Genomic DNA, 16,456 nt, shown 5'->3' on the forward strand with positions numbered 1-16,456 from the left:
CTGGGATGAAATAGATTAGTCTTTAAACAGCCAGTCACCAGACTAAATTTGTAGATTTAATCCTGTCAGAACAGAATGGTAGGACATACAATACATATAATGGATATTACTGTGTAAAATGTAGTTTTCAGGGAGAAAAAAAGGTAAAGTATTAACTGGCATAAGAGAAACAGGCTCCACTTTGGTGTCAGAACCAGTTTGTTCTTGTTAAATTAGATGTATGGGCTTCCTCCATAAGTGCTGAAGCTCATTAACTTTTGGCTGAAGCAGTTGGCATCAGTCAGCTTTAAAAAGGCAAGGCAGGAGATGAAGAATTCCAAGGGAGTCAAAGAAGGGTTTGCTAAACTTTAGAAAAGATTCTTCTAGCTCTCAGAAAGGGGCTCTTCCTATCAATGTCAGGTTAGATCTCCTCTTTGTGGTGAATCATAAGGTTCCATTTTGAAACCTGCCAAATGGTGGCCCTCCAGCAAATTAGTCAGCATCAGTAATCTGCCATCACAAGATTGCCTGTGACCCCTTCATGGCCAGTCCTGCATCAGATCCCACAACTGGATACTGCTAAGACACCCTTTGGAAGTACCCTTCCTTTCTTTTTAATGATGGCTTACTGCAAGAAAGCAGGGGATTAGCAGCAGCCCAGGAACTGTAGAATCATTCCTCTAGAAATGCTGGTGTCATTGATGCAGATCCAATGATATTGTTAATAGTATATTATCATAAAAGGAAGAGTGAAGGCAGATACACAGAATCTTGAGAAATACACATTCTTTAGCATCCAGATTGGTACCAAGATATTCTTGGTATGTGTACCCTAATTTTTTGGACTTTTTTGCTGTTGGCACCTTGCAATCTTGAACTTGAGATTTTGAGGACTTGTTCTGACAGTTGGACTCTTCTTTACATGAGCAGTGTATTGTTTTGAGCTGCTCTTACATTTGATGCATGTGCATTTGTCAGTATTTGATGTAGCCTGCTGAAGGGATGTCTACTTCAGGGCTAGTTGATGGAGCCTGTGCCAGGGCTACTAGAGGAAGAGCAGCAGCAAGAAACGGAGCTTTTTGTCAGGGATGCCCTCTTTCCTGAGGCAAAAGAGACATCTGCTGAGCCTGTCAACTAGAGACATCAAGTCACTGCAGGGAGGGCAGTGTGTGAAGGTCCTCTATTTCTAATGGTTGACAAAAGCACCTCACCCTGTTCAACAGTATAGTCCAGGGGTTCCCAAAGTTTTTATGCCACAACCTGGCAAGCCTCGGCCCAGCAATCACAGCCAATCATGGCCAGAATTTCTGGCTAGCAGACAGGTAAAGATACCCCCTGCAGAAGGAGCCATGGCCTCTCTGCCCAGCTTTGGGGGGCCGTGGTTTGCTGGTCCACGGCCACTTCCGGTCCAGCAGCCAACCGTGTTGCGGACTGGCAGTTGATTTGCATCCCAGGGATTAAGAACCCCTATTATAGACAATAGATGTCTTCTTCTCCAGCCTTTTCTTCTAAGGAATATCCAACTAAATAGTTAATATTAAGAACTGAACTGATCAAGTGAAGAATATTTCCTTATAAAATAGGTTTTGAAGCTCAGGAAAAGCATGGGACAGTTCAAGTTCTTTAACACTGCTATGGACAATAAGGGGGAATAGAGAGGTTGCAGCCATTCCATAATTTATGCACATATATACATAGGCAAGGGAACAGAAATGCATTCACAGTGGCATCAGACCTGGCTTACTCATAAGATTCTGTATTCTTGCCCAGGGGCTCTAGGTCTCAACCTGCTCCTCTGCTTCTGCAGCCAGTACTGAAAGCCAATGTCATCACTGGGCTTGGATTGTGGCCAGGTTGAAGTCACCTGGTTTTGGTACAGCTCTTTCTTTAAACAACAGGTACATGGTTTGAAGCAAAGCCTATGCTAGGGCATCTGGCTTCCTCTCCCAACTCATATATAGGCACAAAGGCTATGTTCACAGAAATCAACAGGGCTCTACATTGATGTAGCCGCCTGTGCACATGGAATGAACTACAGAAACACACGTGTTTGGAGGAGGGGGTAAAAAGAGGTGTTGCCTGTTTTCTTATCCTCATTGAAAAGCCTTGCTTTGGACTGCAAAACTCTATTTTTAGAGATGCATTATTAGTTTAACTGGTGTAGTGCTTTTACATAGGATTAGAAAAGAATTATGTAAAGCTACTGACAGTCAAATACTATCAAATTCCTAGAAGAGAGACCCAAAGACACCAAAAAGTTACGACTGACCTTGTTTTTATTTAGGAGCACGTCAAGTTTTGTTTTTGTTTTTTTTTTATACCAGAGCTTTGGTTGACTGGAATGATATGCACACTTACATTTTAACAGAATTAAAAAAAAGAAACAGTAAACATTAACATATACATTCTGTTATGTGCAAGAAATAGGGTCCACATTACATGTTTATGATACAAGAAATTAACTGGTTTGAGCATACAACTGTGAACACTTCAGGTTTTTGGTATCATTTAATCTGCACTTAATAGAACAATTTTTAGAAGTCATTTCACTTGCGACCCACTTAAATCTGTACAGACTTTGTGGCAAGATCACAATGTATTCAAAATTGCTGGTAAGTGTTAAGAGCTTTCTTTTCCTTAAAAACATTTTTTTGAAACAATATGTCTTGCCATTTAAAGTAGAAAAATATCAATTTTAATGCAGGTTATAAAGCCATTATTAATAATTCAGCCAACTGAACATATGGGCAAAATGCTGCACTAATTTGGGACATTTATGAATATTTAAAAATTCTTCATGCCACATATGAAATGAAAACTGGCTGAGCCTGGATGATTACTTCATAGAGCCCAACTCCACAGTTTGAGTCCTGCTGACAGAGTGAAAGTGATATGAACAAAACAGAACATGCTAAAACCAGTGTATTCAGTGTAACTTTCTCAAGTTAAACTTTTAGTTCCAGGAGTATTGCCGTTTCTCTCCTTAGTCTGAAACAGTGGTAATAGAACCACCGCATAATGATGGGGTAGTAAGTTATCCTAGAAACTGTAAATAATCAGGCCGTGTGTAACCATACTTCCTTTTAAAGAAAACTGCTTTTTCTTTTATTTTTTTTATGTCAGCAATTTGTTAGTAACTTTTTACAAACCTATGATAAGACAAATAAAGCCATCTTTTTTAGTAAACAAAAATTCTTAGGATAAGAAAATAGATAAAATGATTCTTTTTTCTGTCAGAGGATATACAGGTATATACTCATATATAGGCACGTACTAAACCACAAAAGAAAAAAGTATATTTGAATGTTACAGGTCTGATGTAAAACACAGAACACAGCAAGGAGATTCAAACTGAAAAGACAGCGACTTCATTCACCCCATTGTTCCTAGTTATTTCAGCATATATGATACAAAATCATTCAAATGCCAAAAGCACCTGTTTTACCTCAAACAGGCAAAGTGATTTCTTTGGAATTGTATTTAAATAAAAATTGCTCCTGGCCAAGATCACGTATGTCAAATTTCAACCCAAGACAAAAAAGTTCACAGCTAGATTATAACCCCTTAAAATAGGAGTTCAGAATGATAGACAACTCTTCATTACAGTGACTCTAACAGAGCCACTATAATACAGACCACTGGGATGGAATTTCTTGTCTGTTTATACTTTATACACATATACAGTAAACTAAGACACTGAAAAGGCAGCTTAAAAGGTGTGCAATTCGTTCAACTGCTGAGCAAATCTCTTTGCCATAAATATTTTAGAAAATGAGAAGAGACTTTTTACTTGAATATATACAAAGTGTGCACTAGTTACGAGTCTTTAATTTACATACAGGCAAGTGCACTGAGACAGACACTAACATGAATGGCTTTTGAAAGCTAGGTCACAATTAAATTAGCTTTTCTATCACTGAATGTACACTGACGGAGATTTTTAAAAGGAAGTTTTGTCTGCCGTGCTTCATTTCTTCTTAGGAAGGGTTGCATTAGCATGTTTTGCATCATCATGGGGGCTTTCTTCATGAGATGTTTTAACTTTAGACACACAACTGGAGGTCCCACTGGTAGCTACACAGAAGCAAACAAGGAAAAAAAAATCCCTCCTGATTAAATGGATCTTTGTTTTGCGTGGTGTTGCAACTGATATCAAGACTGATGCAAAAGGAACTGAAGTATCCCAATATAGTCATTAAATAACTCAAGTTAAATAAGTTACTTTTGAAAAGTTGAGAATCAAAATTACACCTGCATTTATAGTGAGAAATTCACACTACTGAAATTCACTACTTTGTATTACAGAAAAAAAAAACTCCCCATCACTAGTAACTTTATGTGGCTTCCCAAAATTACTGAAAAGTTGGCCAAATAGCAAAGGGTCACATTTTTATAAAACAGAAATACCCCAACTGATCTGAAAGCTACTGAAAGCAGATAGTTCTCCAGAGTTATCTGGAGGTCAAAGCCAGTAAAGAAAAAGATTATAAGTTTGAGAACTTGTAAAAGAAAAGGGCTTTTCCATTTGCACATGCTCTTCTTCTAAACAGTTCATTTGTAAATAGATTTGCATGTACTTAGCCAAATAACTTGAATATGCTACAGAAAAGTTTCTGGTACAAAACAAAGGATAGGTAAGAGTTTAAATTTGGTATTTCTTTTTTAAAAAGAAGAAAAAAAGTAAAATGTAAATATGTGACAATTTTTTCAACCTTTTATTACATGTAACGACTTAACTTATTACATTCTGTTCAGACAAAGAGAAAAGCAGCTTGGATTCATGCACTGTTCTACAGGCCTTGTGGTAAATAAATTTCAACTTAAAGCTCAAATATTGGACCTCATAAGGAGTTTTATATAGTATTTTCAGAGATGTTTTAGCTGTTTCAGTGCTAAAACACTCAGCTTCCTTTCAAGCAAGAAGCAAAAATAGTCTGCAAATAATTAGAGGGAACAGAAAATGAAAACTTAAAAATACCTTAAATCTAAGGAATGCAGATACAAACAGAAAACAGACTGCAATAGGTAGTGAGAAACAAAAAACAAGATAACATCCTGAAAAACAAGATACCTTATGTTTTCTAAAATAATAAGGTATATTATGGGGGAGGCAATGGGAACCAAAATAATCAATTCCACGGTGTTAAATAAGGACAGAAAAGTCTGAGGACACTTCCACTAGGGAATTCTGTAAGAGATACCACATTTACCTAAATCCAAGACAACTTCAAATTTAAGTTGACCACCCCCCCAGTAATTAGTCTAGACATGGAAAATTTATAAATTTGTTATAATTTTTTCCTGTATGGAATCTAACTATTGGAAGGGTCTCTTAAATTCATTCCCCACCACTGCTCCAGGAGGGTAGGTGGTAGGAGAGAATCAAGTGGCTTGACCTCTACCCCTTGTCCGCTGCCACTTGCACCCCTACTACTTGCCTCCTCTTTGCCTAGCCCCCGCTAGTCCCTGACCCTCCCTGCAGTGCCCACCCTGCTGTACCTACTCCCTACCACTTCCACCACATTCACTGCTGCCTCTGGACCACTAGCCTCCCACTGTTTACCCTCCATGGCTCTGGTTCAGGCTCCTGCCCAGAGAATGGAGCACATGGTGGTTCCAGTCCTAGCTCTGCCATGCAGCAGCAGCTGCAGTGGCAGCTCATCCAGGACTAGAGTTGCCTGCACTGCCATTGCTGCTGCATGGCTGGGTGAGAGCTGGAGTGATCATGTGCTCTGCGCCCCAAGCCAGAGCAGGGCCAGAGCCCAAGCCATGGAGGACAACTGCTGGTGGCGGGTGAGGGGTGTTGCAAAGGGCAAGTGACAAGAGGAGCTGCAGCAACTACCTGCCCCCAACTCCAACCCCAGGTCAGGACTGGACCTGGAACTGCAGCAGCCACCTGGCCCCTCCCCTGTACTTGAATTGGAGGGGTTTCCCCACCCCTGTTATAATGGGATAAAATGTTTTGGATCAAGCATATACAGTAAGTCAAAGTTTAGCAGCAGTCTTTTTTATAAATACATAAAGAGAAGATCATTCTGCTTCTCTTGAAAACTCTTGGACAGACAAAGTTGGAAACTCTTTCAGATGGTCACAACTTGAACACCCCAAGGCTGAGTATCTACATCATTCAAACATCTAATCAGATAGTTATTTAAATAGCTCTCTTGAAGACAGGAGAACAAGAGTCAAGGCTGGAGAGAATTAAAGAAAGATGAATTTTGAAAGGATTTCAATCTGTTCTAAAAGAAAAAAAAATACAATTCTGGATTGGGAGAAGGGTTGCATTTTCTTTACGATAGACCAGGACTTGTGGAAAGAATGATACCACAAGAATGTCTGTATGGACAACTATAAAAATGTTTAAGGTAGAATGAACCACTGTCTTTAAAAAAGCAGTACGATATGCATCCATACCATATTGTATTTGTACAATTTGCTTGTAAAATGTCACCACAATCTAAGCCTAACTCTACTACATTAAGTTTATCATTAGGAAAAATGGCTTCACTTGCAAAAAACCTGAGATCAGACTTATGGTTCAACTAAAGAGATCAAACTAATATATTATAACAGGTCTCATGGACTTTATGAGGGACAGAGAAAACAGTCAAGATCCAGAAATGGTTTACTTGATAGTTGTACCAAAGTATTTATTACATATACCTTTCCCCAAAAATTGAGTACATCTGATTTAATTGGTTAAAAAAAGAAACATTCCATTTAAATCAATATTACCTGTTAAATCTATGTGTAGTGCAAAGTGAGAAACTAAAGCTGATAAGCCCTCTAGAAGGAGGGAGACACTCCTAAGACAATAGAGCTATCATAAGCCATATCTATTAGTAGCTTGGAGAATGGCAAAGTATATTCCTTTAGGAAATGAAAACTAGTGGTTAAACCAGATGCACTCAACTTTGCCAGCTACGATCTCTTCAGAAGGTATAGGATGAGTGTAATCACACTTCCTAAACGTTGATAGGATGTTTTGTATAGAGAAGTGAGAGGGAAAGAAAAATATGCAATCCAGTTTGTGGTGCCTGATGCTGTGGTGAGTGGTACTATGGATAATGAAGCTCAGCTCTGACAGACTGAGATACTTGAGAAAAGGCACAAGGCATATAATATTAAGACAAGCTTCAAGATTAACGGTGCTCTAATACAAACACCTGAACCTGGCAAGGTTTCTAAGAATGCAACTACATTCACAAATCCCTCAAATAGCTCAGATATCTAGAAGAGGACAATATAAACTGGCTCAAAGATGACTTTATGCCTGGCAGATGTTATACTTAAGATCCAATTACCCTGTTAATCACACTGTAGATAGTATACATTAACATGCGGAATTAATGGCATAACAAAACAGGAAACCAGCCACAAAAATACTACCCATCTCATTCTGGAATATTTTTGTGGCTGGTCTCCATCGTACCTTAAATTGAACATGTGGCAGAACAGCAACAAACTGGAGGCAGTCCTAGGCTCCTGAGCGGTGCTGGAGCTGTAACGGACAATCAGCTAATTGTCTGGCCCAGGCCCAGGACTGCACCAGAGCTGGTTCTAGACTTCAGTGCCATCCCAAGCCTTGGGACCTGACAAGCAACTGACTGTTGGTTCCAGCCTGGGAGCACACTGGAGCCATTCCAAGACTGGTGTGGGACAGATGATCCCTCGGCCCAGGGCCAGACTGCAGGCTCTGGCTTTCAACTCATCTATACAGGGAGAGCTTGGGACCTTGATCCTGGGCTCCCTCTGAATGGAAAGTAGTAACGATGCCATTACGATCTGACTCCTGATCCCAAAATCATGTGTCCTGCTATGCACACATGACATGGCAGGAGGCAGAATTTTTCGGATCAAGGATCAGACTCCATTGCACCATAGATCCAGGAAACTACAGACCAGTCAGCCTCATCTCAGTGAAAAATCATGGAGTAGGTCCTCAAAGAATCCATTTACAAGCACTTAGACGAGAAAGTGATTAGGAATAGTCAGCATGGATTCACCAAGGGCAAGTCAGGCATGACCAACCTGATTGCCTTCTATGATGAGATAACTGGCTCTATGCATGCAGGGAAAGCAGTGGACACAATATACTTTGACTTTAGCAAGGTTTCTGATACCGTCTCTCACAGCATTCTTGTAAGCAAGCTGAGGAAGTATGGGTTGGATGAATGGACTGTTAGGCTCAACGGGTAGTAATCAACGGCTCAATGTCTAGCTGGCAGCCAGTATGGAGTGGAGTGCCCCAGGGGTCAGTCCTGGGGCTGGTTTTGTTCAATATCATCATTAGTGATATGGAAGATGAGATAGATTGCAAGATGACACCAAACTGGGGGGGGTGTAGTAGACGCACTGGAGGGCAGGGCTAGGATTCAGAGTGACCTAGAGAAATCAGATTGGGCCAAAAGAAATCTCATGCGGTTCAACAAGGACAAATGCAAAGTCCTGCACTGAGGACAGAAGAATCCCATGCACCGCTACACCTGGGGACCTACTGGCTAAGCAGCAGCTCTGCAGAAAATGACTTGGGGGTTAGAGTAGACAATAGATGGATATGAGTCAGCAGCGTGCCCTTGTTGCCAAGAAGGCTAACAGCATACTGGGCTAAATTAGTAGTAGCACTGCCAGCACATAGAGGGAAGTAATTATTCCATTCTATTCTGCATTGGTGAGGTCACATCTGGAGTACTGTGTCCAGCTTTGGGGCCCCCCACTATAGAAAGTATTTAGACAAGTAGGAGGGAGTACAGCGGAGAGCAACAAAAATGGTTTGGGGGATGGGGTACATGACTTATGAGGAGAGGCTAAGGAAACTGGGTTTATTTAGTTTGGAGAAGAGAAGACAGAGGGGATTTGATAGCAGATCTTCAACTACTTGAAGGGTGGTTCCCAAGAGTGTGGAGCTAGACTGTTCTCAGTGGTGACAGATGACAGAATATGGAGCAGTCATCTCAAGTTGCAGCAAGGGAGGTTTAGGTTGGATATTAGGAAAGATTCTCTCACTAGGAGGGTGGTGAAGCACTGGACCAAGTTACCCAGATTGGTGGTAGAATCTCTATCCTTGGGGGTTTTTAAGGTCCGGCTTGACAAAGCCCAGGCTGGAATGATTTAGTTGGGGATGGTCCTGGTTTGAGCAACGGGTTGGACTAGATGACCTCCTAAGGTCCCTTCCAACCCTTATTTTCTATGAGTCTATGATTTAATATGTTTATGGGTCTTGAGCGGTTGCCATGCCATCAGCTGCTTTACAGCAGGGGTATTCAACACCGGCCCACAAGCCAGACCTGCAGCCATAGCTCTGTGTGCTAGGTCAGGTCAGGCATGCATGGTAGTATGAGGCCTGATCCCCAATGCACAGAGGTGGTACAGGACCTCGTAAGCCTGCATGTGGGAACGGGATCTGATCCTAGCATGCAGGGTCCAATCTGACTCGCACAACCAAAAGGTTGAGTGTCTGTGCTCTAGACACTGCATTAAAAACTTCAATGGGAAAAATTGTGTTGCTTTTACAAATGATTTTTAGAGAAACTTCCTTTTTTAAAATTATTTAGCTTTTCGCTAAATGCTACTGAACAGACGTAGATGTGGAGATACAGGGAGAGCTAGGACCAACTATACATGACCAGGGAGGCTGCTCTGACGCACTGGAATTCCAGCACATCACCCAATGCATTGGAGCAGCATCGATTAATCAAGTCTGCTGAAGTGTGGCAATTACTGCACTCCAGCAGCTTCCTACATCTCCTGCATCAGCATCTCCATGCTTCAAAATGTCATTCGATGAGCTTTAGATTAAGTGCCCCGCTACCATTTTGAAGCACGGGGATGCTAATTCAGTGTACTACATATATACATTGCAAGTATATAATTGCTAAGACAAAATTTTAAGAAACTGTCTGTATTCTACCTGATTGTGAGGTACAGCATCACAGTAACATTTCCTGTTTGTATATATTCACTTTTACCTCAATAACTCCTTCAGACAAAGCAGACAAATATTTCATTTGCTCCACTAACTCAGAAGCAGGGGAAAGGTATTCTGAAACTGTTCAGAAATGTATTTCTTTTGCTAAGGTCAGGTACATGAACTTTCTAGCCAATTCAATAATCTCAAAAACTTCTAAGAGCAACAGAAGGGTTTTGGTACTGATGTATTATTTGTAAAAGTAATTTATACAATACCATAATTACCCTTTTTGTGACCATCCCCTACATGGATAGGGGTTCTATTTCATAATATTCTTTGTGAAACTGTTCAGCACACCAATGGCAAGCTTATCTATTCTGGAAAATGTTTAAGTGAAAATGAGTTACTGTGCCGCTGTGACAGAAGTTACTTACATGAGGTTGTTTTTTCTTTTGTTAGCTTTTCAGGCAAGTTTGTAAGTGGTGTTGGCTGGATTTTTGCAGGCGTGTATGTATTTAAAGAGATTCTTCTTCCTGACAATGGACTTGTATATGTTGGAGATGCTGAAAGAAGACAAACATCCCTTTTATATTGTGAACAATACATCTGTCCAGTATTTGTGCATTAACAAAACAACAGTAAATAAGAAACAACACATCTGTGAATATTATGAATTCCATAATTACAGAATCAGTAACCCTACCAGTGATTTTTGTATCAAGATTTCAAATATGGAAATAATGAAGAAAATCTACCGTAACTACCTATGAAAGTAATGCAAGAGCTTCACAGAGCCCAAAATAAGTTAAGAATCAGTGACCGATGTCTCACCAGAAGAAGTCTGGCAACATAAGTACTAATACTGACTTCTGACATGGCACAAAATACTGCTAGGAATGCCAGTTGGTTTGAGAAGTCTACAATATGAGTATACCGCAGAATGAAGAGGCATAGCTAGCAGCTAAGTGGACTGCAACTGTGGGAGGAGGATGAGGACAAAAACATTCAGACAAGCAGCCTCTCCAGGAGGTGCAAAACCAGAAAAAAAAAATCTTTCTATTGACTAAAGTTCACATTAAAACATGGAAAGTCCACATAAGGAAGAGGCTAGTCCAAAAATATATATAAAAATCATTAATAAATTCTTAGTAAGTTATACCCATGGCCTGTTGCAAATGACTTCTGTCAACTATGCACAATAATGATGAATGGTTTAAAGTAATAAAAATTGAATTACAACTATGAGCAGTGGATGTGTCTGGTAGATTGTCACTTGAAGGAGCAGCAATGGAGGCAAGAAATTCATCCACCTGCTTTAAAGAAAGGGAGTTGTGTAGGGTTTCCAGAGGGCAGATGGAAGGCACCATGGAATAGAGTTCAAAACCTGCAAAAAAAATAAAAATAAAAAGACGTTTCCAGGCATAAGACTTGAGTGCAATTTTTTACAAGCAAGAGACATGGTATAAAATGAATTATCCAGTATCAACACATGCAAACATACAATATTCTTGAAATCATGGTATCAGTGCTCTGTAAGATTGAGTTGGAACAAATTCCAGCACATACTAGGCTCAAGATACTGTATATAACATTCGACAAAACTCAAGTACAGATAAATCAGGCTAAACAAGATGAAGAGATATCTTTGTTCTAATCCTATGACACTTCATGAAAATTACTTAATAGGACAAAGTAAACCATTAAAAAGACATGGAAATGCCAATATTTTGTTTACTCATTCCCACACCAATCATAGCACTAAACAAGAACTCATTCAAGCAGACGTAGAAATCTAGCCAGGTCATGTAGACTTTTTTTTTTTTTTTTTAAACTGGGACACTGCCAGAGAACAGCTAAAAATATTGGTAGGCCCAAGAGGAAGGAGCCTGCAGAATTCAACCTCCATCCCCTTGGGGTATTCTTGCCACAAGACTGCTGCCTTAACTTACCAAACGAAGGTTCAGCAAAATCAATTAATATGTACCTTGAATTTATCTTAATTTTACAACACAGATTCACACCTACCTTTATTAATTTAAAACCCACAATTCACATATTACTGGAAATTTCAAAGCTAACAGTTAATCTAAACCAAATAAAAAGTAGAGGGAGATATCCAACTTTGTATTCCAACATTAGTACAAACATACTGACATTTCATAAGCCAACCATGCATATTTCTATTACAATGAAACAAGAAGCATTTAACACACACATATGCTTAATACTGCAGTTTTATAAACAGATGTAAGTTTGATAGCTCTCAATGAAAACCTGCATCCAAAAAGCGTTTTGAAGGGAAAAATTTGTCCACATTAGCATTTCCATATACAGCTGCAACATTATAATTTTGCAGTTCAATGCTATAAATTGCTACATTTCTTCCAAGATGTCTATTTAAATGAAAAGACAATACTTAATGAAAGAATGTTTAAAGTTTCAGTTCAAGGTACATTTTTCAAAGATATCAATATAGTGTAAACTTCCTTTCTTCAAAAATATTACTAAGCATTTACACACCTCCGATACCCAGCTTGTCTTCATTTAGTAGTTTACATAAAATAATAATTCTAGGTAATTTAACACAAGAACTTCTGAATTCATATTTGGACCCACCCCGACCACTCTTGGATTAATGTGAGATCCAATCCTGTTAATGAGATCCAATCTAAATAGCTGAAATTTACTTAATCAGCTCCACTTATACAACAGCTATAAAGTTGCATTTCATGGAAGCTCAGTTTTCATGTGCAAAAGAAACCACTGCATACCTTTGTGTATACCTTTTTATTAGGATAGCAGTTAAGCTTCAGTGTAAGCACTAAAATAAATATTTGGCATAAATGTTAAGATTCTTTAAAAATAAATAAATAAATAAATAAAAAAGCATACATGCAAAGTGTAAACCCTTTCTTTGCATTACAGTAAACTTTCATAAGACTTTTCAGATTAGCCTGACAGAAATATTACTACTTTTTGAAAAAAAATTTGCTTTAAGAAACATTTTCATTTCAATCTAACAGTTTGGTAGATGACATCAGTGTCTATACCTACATTATAGAGACCTATTATTAATTCTACAGCATGGTAAGAAAAGATCTCCCAAAGAAATTAAAACATTATTATTGTTGTTAGGAATAATTAACTATTTATGTTCACTTAAAAAAAATTCCTGCTATGCATACTATGAAAAAACCCCCAAACTAGTCTTGCTTGATAGCAAAATTGTCAAAAAAAGAGAAACTGTAAATAGATTCCATGAGCTAAGACAACGCAGTAAAATAATAATTTTAACAGCAATGGTTTGTTAGTCTATCTGGCAAGAAAACCTATATGCAACTAACTTTTTAGGAAGCTATATTAAAAAAAGAGACTATTTTTTTTTTTTTTTTTACTAAAAAAATCTGTCAGTACCTCTTTAAATAATGTAATTTTCTGCAAATGTTAACTTTCCTTAAGTTTTTGGTGCATTCACTCTTAGTAAGCAATAGCCCCCTTTCAGAATGCAAGACAATGAAAGGGTTAACACAACAATTTAGAAAGCCACCCTGCTGCCTTACATTTAAAAGACTATAGAGACATACCACTGGAGCTTAGAAATTCCACAGAGGAAGTGGACCAGCACCTAAAGAGGTGTGGATGTTCTGCATAGAGGTCCAGAAAATAAAGCACTGTGAGAAGATACTTCATCATGTTCCTTGAACTAAAAATGAAAGGGTGGGGGCAAGTCTGTGAAATGGGTTAGAAGTTGCAACATCACAAAGTTATGGAAATAAAGAGTGAGAAGGAGAATCAAATGACAGTCCAGAGGACAGACAAGACAACATCAATATAGTTGGTAAAGAAACTTGGAAACCTGGAATAAATTTAAACTTCAGAGATGCACATACAGCATGCATTAATTTGTGAAAGATGTGTGGAAAAGCGCTTTTATGAAATGAATCACAGCTATCTTAAGGTGCGCATTAAATTGATTTTATTTACTTTTTTATTTTATTTTTTAATGAAAACCTACCCAGCCACGATAACAGTTCCAAAGGGAACAGAGCATAATAAAGAAGTATTTAAAGCTATGGTAAACAGATGCTGTCTCAAACCTAGCGCTCATCTTTTCCACTTTCACCTCTTTTGCTATAACTGAGTTTTAAATTAAGCACTTGCTATGTTGTTTAGATTGTGATTTATTTTATAAAGAGTAATGCCTATTTTTTTCGTTTTCAAGAGAATATTAATCTCTGCATTTTAACTTGTATAAATTACAGGCTTAAAGGCAAACCTTCCAGTCTAGTACTAAACCAGTAATGTGTGTCAGGAGGCAACTATAGTGCTGAACTTTACTAAATACTCCTAGTTGATAAAACGGTTAAAGTATAGCTCATGATTTAATTCTTCAGAAGGAAAACAAATTGAGAATCACATATTTTGTTCTTACCTAGGCTTTAAGTAACAAGACTTCTGTAGTCTAAAAGCACAATGGCTGCTTTCACTTCATTTCCATAAGACCTTATTAGCCTGTCACTGTACTGGTTGCGCAGTTTTGGAATCCTAAGAAATCTTGAAAAACTAAATTAAGATTTAGTAAATGCTGAAGACTTGAGCCTAATTTCAGTGAACAGGGTAGTTATAGGACCAATTTATTGAGGTAGAAAGGTATGCCCAAAATATCTCACAGATGGAGAGAAAAATATACCTCTATCTTCAACTTTTCATGGGTTAAACTAGACATCATTAAAATATGCTATTCTTGGGATGAGTTAAAATTCTCATCCCTGAAGTTCAAGAGGTCAATGCAAGAGGTAAGCAACTCTCATACTGTGATTATTAGATGAACAGAGAGACTCAATAAGCCTAGAAAGGTTAAGTGGCATTTTTTTCAATCATTTTGCAGATTAACAGAAATGGATCCAAAAAGCTCTCACTTTTCTTTTACTTTTTAATCTAGAGTCACTTCAAGAAGATGGCTGCAACCTCCTGCTGTCAATTAGCATGATTTACTCTAGAAACAGAAGCCTCAGATCTCAAATCAGAGGAAGAGGAAGAAGAAGAATGTTAAGGTACTGAGAAATTTAAGACCAGAAAAGCCTCAGTATTTATTCACATACTATACAGGACCGGATTACTTGAGAAATTGGGAAGCAAGTGTAATTTGTAATGGATATCGTGATTAAAAGCAATAATTCCATTTTTCAAAAGATTTTCTGATAAGTGAATTTTGAAATTATGGTTATATAAAGTGAATAGCGAAGATGGGATTTGAGACTATCAGCATATCTACTGATTATATTTGGCACTACACTTCTTTGAAGTCTGCAAAGACAGATGGTTGGACAATAGTGTGCAACCGTGTTCAAAATAAAAATAGGAATAAGGGATGAAGCAAGGGAGTATTTCTTTTTTAAAACAAAAGCAAAACGTACCATTGGTTGGGTGTCGAGCAAATGAGATAGAAAATCTTTTAACAGCAGAACCGCGTGTGGTTTCTGAGAAAGAGAAAAACAGGTACCTGAAATTTATAACAGCTACCAAAAGAAGGACATTTCAAAAAAGGAAAGAAAGGAAAAAAACCCCCAAAAAACCCACGATGAGAAGGTTAGAAGTGAATGGCATGCAAAAGGGACTAGGGAGAAAGGACCATAGGTCAAATATAGGTTAAAAAGGAGAAAAGGCTTGGTTGTCAATAACTGCAAGATGTTTAATGAAGTACATGGAAAAAAAGCAGGATGAGCTAGTGATTGTGGCATACAAAGTTATATCTAGTTAGAATCAGACACTGAGAAGAGTGATTTTGGGGGGCGCTGGGAAGGTGAAAAAACCAAACCAAACCCTATTAATACTGCTTGACCTCAGTGTTAACAGGGTAAACAGTATAAACTAACACGTCACCTGTATATTCTGAAGTCTGCTGTGAAAACCTGAACTCCACCCAGATTATCGAAAACCTGTAACCTACTATTCTTCTGGCGAATAAGAGTGAGGAATCCTAAAATTTTCACCCTCAGTATTTTTAAAATGAAGTGCAATTTTCATTGGTTCCTTGTAAATGCTCCATGCAATACATTTCAGTTCAAGGTCAAAGAATTACTAGATATCAGGTTTAATGATTAAAGAGCATTTCCAACTGAATTTTTTGTTTTTAATTTCTCTTTAATATATGCATATCCTGAAATATCTCAATGTCTGTTATACATATGTGAACTTGTGAAAATAAAACGATGAGCATATCATGAAAGACACGAACAAGGATTTACAGTGCCATTGAACTGAACCAAAAAAAAATTTTTTTAACTGAATTACGGGCAAGGAGGCAGCAACAGAAATTCATACAACTAAATACTAAGGCAAAGGATTCTAGGATTCCATTAAATCAGCAGCCTAAGGCTTGTCTTTAGAGGTTTAATGTGTGCACATGGGTTTGTGCGTGCATGTGCGAGAGTGTGCACATACCATCTATGAAGCCAGAAGAAGTCAGCTTTTTACGATGAGTACGAGCATAATCCTGTAGGTTAGGTGCGCTTGAAGAACCCCCGAGCACTGAGGTGCTAAACAGGCCCGCACAGTGAGACCCTG

General features: G+C 38.3%; 1 protein-coding gene across 35 annotated transcripts in view; it reads right to left on the reverse strand.

Moving 5' to 3' along the window:
• Positions 1 to 2,237: 2,237 nt before the first annotated feature.
• The window catches only part of PPIP5K2 (diphosphoinositol pentakisphosphate kinase 2), an 85,573-nt gene continuing 71,354 nt past the window's right edge, over positions 2,238 to 16,456 (reverse strand). For 10 of the 35 annotated variants that reach the window (XM_025203270.1, XM_025203286.1, XM_025203277.1 and 7 more), the window contains 6 exons: positions 16,334 to 16,453; positions 15,307 to 15,369; positions 13,474 to 13,560; positions 11,127 to 11,273; positions 10,324 to 10,452; positions 2,238 to 4,053 (listed from right to left, as the gene is read on the reverse strand). In XM_025203270.1, coding sequence (XP_025059055.1) covers positions 3,947 to 4,053; positions 10,324 to 10,452; positions 11,127 to 11,273; positions 13,474 to 13,560; positions 15,307 to 15,369; positions 16,334 to 16,453 — 653 coding nt within the window. In that variant the 3' untranslated portion in view covers positions 2,238 to 3,946. The other 25 variants (XM_025203287.1, XM_014519594.2, XM_025203283.1 and 22 more) reach the window with 16 other exon arrangements.

This window comes from Alligator sinensis, unplaced genomic scaffold, assembly GCF_000455745.1.
Source record: "Alligator sinensis unplaced genomic scaffold, ASM45574v1 scaffold575_1, whole genome shotgun sequence".
NCBI classification, from domain to species: Eukaryota; Metazoa; Chordata; order Crocodylia; family Alligatoridae; genus Alligator; species Alligator sinensis.